Genomic DNA, 8,645 nt, shown 5'->3' on the forward strand with positions numbered 1-8,645 from the left:
GTGGGAAGGATCTCGAATGGTGTTGGTTTAGTGATGCTTCTGCGATTGGTCTGGAAGGGCTTGGGTACAGGTTGGTCTATCGCTTGAGCTTGTTAATTCATGTTTTTGTTTTATTTTAGCAAGGTTAAAAAGAGGCCGTGCAATAAGGAGCTCAATGTCAACCATTGAGAACTTCTTGAAATGAAAAGTGAGGAGAGGTAAGTGTCATTGTCATCGGTTAAATTAGAGAGAATGAACGCCAAATGAGCCATACCAGAAAAAAGATATTCAACCTTTTTGGGGTAAGTTTCGTCGAACTTGTTGCGCGGGGGTGATGAGATCAGCAGCACTGCGTATGCGTAGCCGGCCGGCCGTGGCGCAAGCCCGAGAGACCTGCGGGCCACCACCAGCACCGGCACCCCGGCCCGAGCCCAACACCGTGGCGCGGCACGCGCAACGGTCTCTTGCCCCGCCCGTGTGTACGTGACGGAAGGTGACGAAGCTTCTCCACCTTGGCTTGGCCTCCTCCCCCTCTCCACTCTCCGTCTCCTATTTTTAAGCAGGGCAGCAGACAAGACAAGCGGCAACCTCCAACTCCAAGCTCGAAGCCCGCCCCCCAACCCCCACACCACAATCCCCATCACGGCATCAACATTCTTCCCAAATCTCCACGGCTCGGCCAGCCCGCCGCCGCCTCTCTCTCTCACGCCGCGCCCCACCCGACCGACGACCCCGCCCAGAGGCGCGTGATGGCGGCGCGCACGCACAAGCGGCCGCTCGCCGCCGTCGTGCCGGAGCCGGAGCAGGAGCATGAGCAGGAGCAGGAGGCGGCCTGCTCCCCGAGCAAGCGGCTGCGGAGGGCGGGGCTCGTCGTCATGTGGCTGTGAGTACCTCCTCTTTTACCCTTCTCTCTCTCTCTCTCTCTCTCTCTCTCTCTCTCGATCATTCCATTGCTTCCACGGCCTGAAACTCACCGCTCGCGGCTGCTTCGCGCGGATCCGCGGTCCCGGCCGCCGCAGGGAGAAGGGGAAGGCCAGGGTGGTCACCATCGGCCAGATGGCGCAGATGCTTCGCCAGGTGAGCCCCATTCGCCGTGCCTCCCGCTCCCGGTTCCTGTCCCCGCATTTTTGGTCTCTCTCCCCGCCGTGCTCTGGTTTGGGCATGTATGCGGCGAGCGATAACTGACGGGTTCTGTGGGTTTTGAATTGTTTTCGTGCGACAGGCGCAGCACGACGTGGCAAATTCCATCATGGAGAGGCTGGAGAAATTGTTGGGACAGCATTTTGGTGCTTTCCAGAGGTACACCACACACATGCTCTCAAGCACAGATATATCCATGTATCGCGGTTCAGATGTTATACTCTGCTTAGAATTTTGGACCGGTGTAGGTAACGGTTTTCCCTCCTAGGAACTAGTAGTAGTTACACAACAATAGAGGAAATGCACATTTCAGCAAAGTAATGAACTAATGATTGAAGTGCTGACTTGCTTGCCAGTTTTTATCATCTAAAAAACACACGGCTATTTTCTCTTTCATAATAAGAATGCTATCAGCAACGCACGAGCTCATATAGAACGGAAAACTGGGCAATCATACTAGATACTACTTCATGTTCAGATAATCAAGTTGTATTCATGGAGTATGTATAAACCATGGATTTCCTCTTCTTTCAGTAACCATAGCTGCATAATATTTATGAAAGCAGCCTTACGAGTTTATGTGTTGAGTATTCCATGGCTCATTAATTAATTGATTTTATCTCTTGTTGTGCTGTATCCAACAGTTCTATTATGGGATGCATAGAAGATAAGGTTCAGTCAATTGTACAGACAAAGGTTAGTATCGATGTAATATGCTCTTTTTTGGGGGATCTTTCAATTATTGTCTACCTCTATGCTAACTCCTCTTTTCTAAAAAAAAACCCTCTATGCTAACTCCTTTTTGTTACATCATGCAATAGATGCAGGAACCAAAAGCCGCTTCGCTTCCTAGTGCCGTTTATGAGCCTCCTCCTAGGTATCTGACATTGTAATTTTCTCCTATGTCCTCCTACAGTTGTCAGCACTAGTTCTGCATTAGAAGTTGAGCAGTGGACATGCATAGTTCCTCTGCTTAATACTCTTGACAGTTTTTTATTCATGTTATGATACTAAAAATCTGCCAAACCAAGTATTTGCTTTCTACATAATCAGTGAAGTTTCCTTTTTTGTTACTGTCTCACTCTCATCCTGTTTTAAATTTTAGGCATGTATCAGAAGGCTTTCCTGAAACTGGAAACGTCAAACTACGCTTTGATGTTGCAGGACCAAAAGACACACTTTTCACTCGTTGTCCAGTATGGAAGAATGGAGAAAATGCTAAAGTAGCAATACTTCAAAATGAGACGCAAATCACACAGGGTGATCTTTCTAAATTGCAAATTGAGATTTTACCTGTTCATGCTGATTTCTTTACTGGACAAGAGGATTTCACCAAAGATGAATTCAACAAGCAAATATATATGTATAAAGGGAAAGAGTTGGTCTTGACAACTGTTAGCCTTACAAACGGCGAGTCCTCTCTTGGTTCATTCTCCTTTCCAGAGAGCTCCCATGGGAAAAAGTTAAGATTAACAGCTCGAGTGAAAAGGCAGGATCTTACTGTCAGAGTTCAGGAAGCAATAACTGATCCTTTTGTCGTCAAAGACCGTCGAAGTGAATGTGAGTATATTCACTTATCCATTCTGAGCACCAATTTTTTTTAACTATATCGAATTGGAGGTACACTGTGTAGTCAGCTGAAGAGCATGCTTCTCCTTTAAGGCCTCCTTTGGTTCATAGGGTAGGAAAATCTTAGGAATAGAAAAGTCATAGGAAATGAGATGACATGTATCTCAAATCCTATGAGTAGGAATAGGAAAAGAGATGCCCATTGATTCACATCATAGGATTTTCTCCATTGAGTCTAGGCTAATGTTTATTTTCCTATGAAATGTGGAGGATAGGAAGAATTCCTCCATAGGAATAGGATTCCATTCCTACAAAGTACAAACCAAAGGGCTCTAAAGGAATTTTTCCTATAGAAATCCTATCCTATGAAATTCCTACAAGTTCCTCTAAACCAAAGGAGGCCTAAGTGTCTGACAAGCTGATTTGAGTAATAAAGAAAATCTTACAGCACATAGTATATCTTTCAAAGAACGATTACGGCCTTATGCATGCAATGACATTATTTTACCTCAAAATATGATATTTTTGGTGCTAAATGTTCTGCTTTTTGAAGGGGATGGCTTGTTCTGCCAAAAAAGGGTAGCAGTACTGTGACTCGCTCTTCTTTGCTCACTACACAGTTTATGTCGATCTGTTCATTTCGTGGGTAATGGAGAAAGGGTGGGCACCTTTGTAGTTTTTCAATGTTGTACGTGGTAGATCAGTAATACATTGATTGTAATTTACCATGACATTAATCCTTTGGTAAAAACTATCAGATGCAAATATAACTAAAATGATCTCATTTAATATTGGCAATCTTGTCTGAACTCTGAACACACCCAACCTTTTTGCCTACTTCAGCAAATGAGAAGAGTCCTATTCCATCCAAGGAAGACGCTATACATCAACTGAAGAAAATTTGCTTAAAGGGAAAACATTGGAATAACCTTGTGGAGAAAAATATTACGAAAGTGAAGCACTTGTTGCGCCATTATCATAAAGATAATTTTGGTCTCCAAAAGGTATATATGCAGTTATTATGATATGTCTGCACTCTTCAATGTTTCAAATTACCTGTAATAGATATTAGTCATTAGTTAATCATTGTCCTGGATCAGGATAAGATATCCAACATCTCTTAGGACTTATTTGGACATGTACTGCTAAATGTACTAATATGCACTATAATATCTGGTAGCATTTCATTAATTGATAAGATCATTTTTAATTTATGGCAATTAGCTTCTTGGCATGAAGAAGGGGGATTGGAATACCATGATTGAACATGCTACCATGTGTGTTCCTGGGGACGAGATATATTCCTATTGGGTTCCAGAGGATAATTGTCAAATCTTATTCAATGATTTCTATGATCTTGTCGGTAAGATGACTGATAACTATGTTCCTTACAGTGTCAGTGACGTCGATCAGTTTCCACAGGTGACGTCAATAACACTCTTCCACTTCTATCACAGTTAGGCAGTTGATAGTCACTAAAATAATAGTGTGCTCATAATTACATTCAAATATTCTGTTACAGCTTAAAGTGAAGAACTGGAAAATGTCTGCATACAAGAAATTTGAGGAGCTGGAGAACTCAGGGGGTCTTATCCCTGATTATTACCTGAGCAACGGCCGCCTTGTCCTGGCAGCGCCTGCGAACAATGGTGCCAATACTTCCAAAAATCAAACTACTGCAGAATTTGGTGAGCAACAACCATTTCTGCAGGAGAGTGGATTCCCACTGGCACAGATCTTTGCAAACAATGTTGCTGGTCCTTCGAATCAAGAAACACCACCATTTGCACAGTACAGTTACGAACAGGTTACGCATCAAGGTAAATACTGAACACATGCCCAATTTTGTATCAAACATAGTCCATATTGTGAGTGATGCCTCAGTGCAAAAAGTATTATTATTGCTACTCACAGTTTTGACAATCAATTTGCTGTAGAACCATATCAGCAGCATCCTTTTATGCCATGCAACGGAATTCCTTCCTATCCGACCCAAGGAAACATTGATGGTACAGGATCATTCCCAGCATGGTCAATCAGCCCATCCCACAATTTTGCACCAGTAAGTAAAGATACTTGTGACAGAATCAACTATTCCATCCAACAATTCATTGCCAACTCAAATATTTCCTGGATGTAGGCTGAAGAGGAGAATTCAATGACTCGTGCAAATCTAACTGCCCAACACAATGGATACTCAAGCTCCTTGATGACTGCTGGTCCTGGTAATTTCTTGTCTTGTAACAGGCGTGCTTGCTATATCCAGTTTTTTTTAATGTGATAGTATAGGCAATGTTCTAGACATTCAAATCACTTCTCCATTATGCATTGTTGGGTCCTGATATGTTGGTGTTGGCACTTCCTCAGGTGGGGTTAGTCAGGGAACCTCTTCACTTAACCATGATCAGGCTGGCATCGTCAATGCGTCATATACAATGGAAGTATGTGCTTTTCTTTTTAATAAGTTGGATGTGTCATGGGAATTTTGCTTGAGAACAGATCAATTATCTTCTCTCAGGCCAATGTATATCAGTCTATGGCAATCACACGGCTTTAGATCTTTTCTCTCCGTCAAAGTCATGATGATGTTTGTTCTTGCATTTCCAGGAATTGCTAGGAGTAGCAGAAGCACATGTGGCAGATCAGGCCTTCATAGCAGCTAACAACGGTATGCGGTTTTTGATACCCATGATAACCATATATAGTTCTGTTGATATAAGCTAAGCTGCTAAATCACAGAGCTTGGCAATTTTAACTTCTGATGATGCAAATTGATGTTTACCTTCACAATAACCAAAGCGTATATGCTTGACTGATGACTACCATCCTACCAAACTGTTGAAACCCTGTCTGCTTAGAAGTTGAAATTGCCCTGATGGTGTATTTCTTTTATTTCAGCAGAACTGCCGAATTCTAACAACCAATCTAATGGTTATGAATATGATGGTGGCATCTGGTGATTGAACTTGAGACCACAGGAACAGACTTTCCTCTACCAGAGTAAACATGATGGTGGCAGCCGGTGATTCAAGTATTCTGTGTGATTCCATTTCAAAAAAAAAGTATTCTGTGTGATTAAGCATTTAGTTTGTAAAATATCAGCAGTGTTGTGAGTAGTAACAGACAATATTGTTTTGTATATTGCTGAATTTGCTATTGGTTGCGGTAGGCATTTGGTTTGTATTCTTAAAGAACAATCTTTAATCTTTTAGAAAAAGAGGGCACCTCGCTCTTCTTGAACACCGAGGAGCAAATATTCGCATTGCTGAACTTGGTGTAATCATGTTAATCAATCTTTTTGCTGAGGTGAGTTACCTATGTATGACACATTTTCACTTTGTTTTGAGTTAATACGATTTTTTACCCCAATATACGCTTGTGAAAGATTTTACCCTCGAATCGGCATTCGGTCAATTGGTAGCCCCTAATTGAAAGATTCCTTCCACATTTTACCCCCATTCGATTTTTTTTCCCAAACGAGTTCTGACTAGGCTGCCACGTAGGCGTGTTCTTCTATTTTTGTGCTGATTTTCGTTTTGATTTTTTTTCTCCGCAAAAACCGGTTCAGATGTTTAGCTTGACATTTTGTCAAGCAGGCTGAGGGCGCCGTCAAAATTCCCGTGGCCGCCCATCACACTTCACACCTTCGCCTCCTCACGGACAACATCCCTTAGGTGCACGATGCCGGTGCACCTCCTCCCCGGCCTGCCGCCGCACTGTGCCAGGAGTAGGACGGCCGCGGTTTAGTTAGCACCGGCGGTTTGTGGCTGTGAAACGAGAGAAGTTGCAGTTCGGCACACATCAAACCGATGGGCCGCGGTCATCTATTTATATGCAGAGAATACAAGGTCAAGTTGTTACAGATTGATCTGGGAAGATCACAACAGAATACATGTGTGCGCATCAAGCAAACTAAGATTCTAACTACCTAACTTGTTATCCACGTTGATGTATATCGGCTGTTTAACACACCCCCTCAATCACAACCGGAGAGGTTGAGATTGTGTCTAAAGAGCCGAAGCTGCTGCACACCAACTGGCTTAGTTAGGCCATCTGCTAGCTGATCCTGCGTGGGAATAAATCGTATGTCCAGTGCCTTGCTTGCAACCCGTTCTCGAACAAAGTAAAAGTCAACCTCAATATGCTTTGTCCGTGCATGAAACACAGGATTAGCAGAGAGATACGTGGCTCCAAGATTATCACACCAAAGCACTGGTGCACGCGACTGATATACTCCCAATTCTCCAAGCAAGGATTGTAGCCAGATGATTTCTGCTGTAGCACTTGCTAATGCCTTGTATTCTGCTTCAGTACTTGACCTTGCCACTGTAGCCTGCTTTCGTGAACTCCATGATATAAGATTGCTACCATAGAGCACTGCAAAACCACTAGTGGAGCGTCTGTCATCAGAAGAGCCAGCCCAGTCAGCATCTGAGAATGCACTGACCAAGGAAGAAGTGGACTTGCGAATGCGAAGACCAGTATGCACAGAGTGTTGCACATATCTAAGGATCCTCTTAACTGCTGTCCAATGCTCATCTGTGGGCTCATGTAAAAACTGACAGACCTTGTTTACTGCAAAAGAGATGCCCGGACGCGTCAGAGTGAGATACTGCAAAGCTCCAACCGTGCTGCGGTACTTGGTGACGTCATCTGGAGACAGAAGAGAACCCCCTTCACGAGAGAGTTTATCAGTGACTGTCATGGGCGAGGTGGCTGGCTTACATTGACTCATTCCTGCTTTCGCAAGCAAATCAGCTGCATATTTCCCTTGAGACAGGACAAGATCCTCCCCTGATCGCCGCACTTCAATGCCCAAAAAAAGTGAAGATCACCAAGGTCCTTAAGAGGGAACTCAGAGTGAAGATCTGTGATTAGACGACTGACAGCTGAGGGTGATGAGCTAGTAACAATAATGTCATCCACGTAGACAAGCATAAACATGATAACATCACCAGAGTTGTACACAAAGAGTGAGGTATCAGCACAAGAAGGGACAAACCCCAATTCCTGGAGTCTGGAGCTGAGGCGTGAGTACCATGCACGAGGAGATTGTTTCAATCCATAAATTGCCTTGTCGAGCTTGCAGACATGATGCCGAAAACGTGAATCAACATACCCAGGTGGTTGTCGCATGAACACATCCTCTTCCAGAACGCCATGGAGGAACGCATTCTGGACATCAAGTTGCCGAAGGGCCCAGCCACGAGAAACTGCAAGAGACAAGACCAGACGAATGGTGGCAGATTTTACGACAGGACTGAAGGTATCCTCATAATCAACTCCGTAGCGCTGCTTGAAACCCTTCGCTACCAGTCGTGCTTTGTGACGCTCAATGGTACCATCAGCACGATGTTTGACGCGGAACACCCATTTGCAATCAATGAGATTACGGCCTGGTGCAGGAGGGACGAGATGCCACGTGTGATTGCGCTGGAGAGCCTGAAACTCCTCATGCATAGTTGCAACCCAAGAGGGGTCAGCGAGAGCAGCCGAGATGCTTGCTGGAACCAAACCAGACGTAGTTGTAGCAGAGAAACCGCGTTTGCGCGTGTCGTACGGGACCGTACCATCCGTCCGGACGTATGGTTTGACGACCCCCGCCTGGGATCGTGTGCGCGGACGTGGGGTTGGCGAAAGCCTGGGTCGCTCCTCGACCAGTGCGGGCGCAGGTGACACCGGGGGCCCGCCACGAGCGAGCGCAGGCAGGCGCTGTGTTGGGGACGCGGGCGAGGCCGATTGGGCCGATGGAGTGGAGCCCACCACAGAGGCGGGATTAGGAAGACGATTGATTAGAAAGCATGCTGTGAGAAAAGCTTCATCCCAAAACCGAAAGGGCATGGAGGCATGTGCAAGGAGGGTAAGACCTACATCGACTACATGGCGATGCTTGCGCTCTGCGGAGCCGTTTTGTTGATGAATGTGTGGGCAGGAGACATGATGTTCAATGCCAAGTT

General features: G+C 44.9%; 1 protein-coding gene across 2 annotated transcripts; it reads left to right on the plus strand.

The window, feature by feature from the left end:
- The first annotated feature begins 560 nt into the window (after window positions 1–560).
- LOC119303364 lies at window positions 561–5,993 on the plus strand. 2 transcript variants are annotated; one of them, XM_037580487.1, is made up of 14 exons: window positions 561–862; window positions 999–1,056; window positions 1,202–1,278; window positions 1,764–1,815; window positions 1,941–1,996; window positions 2,225–2,679; window positions 3,532–3,692; window positions 3,913–4,110; window positions 4,211–4,508; window positions 4,626–4,750; window positions 4,829–4,913; window positions 5,056–5,129; window positions 5,296–5,356; window positions 5,587–5,993. In XM_037580487.1, exons 1-14 carry the CDS (start codon window positions 729–731, stop codon window positions 5,646–5,648), a joined length of 1,896 nt encoding a protein of 631 aa, XP_037436384.1. In that variant the 5' UTR covers window positions 561–728; the 3' UTR covers window positions 5,649–5,993. The 2 variants fall into 2 exon arrangements, with proteins under 2 accessions (XP_037436384.1, XP_037436385.1); XM_037580488.1 differs by having other exon boundaries at window positions 5,590–5,993.
- The last annotated feature ends 2,652 nt before the right edge of the window (window positions 5,994–8,645 follow it).

The sequence above is a fragment of the Triticum dicoccoides genome, chromosome 5A (assembly GCF_002162155.2).
Source record: "Triticum dicoccoides isolate Atlit2015 ecotype Zavitan chromosome 5A, WEW_v2.0, whole genome shotgun sequence".
Taxonomy (NCBI): Eukaryota; Viridiplantae; Streptophyta; class Magnoliopsida; order Poales; family Poaceae; genus Triticum; species Triticum dicoccoides.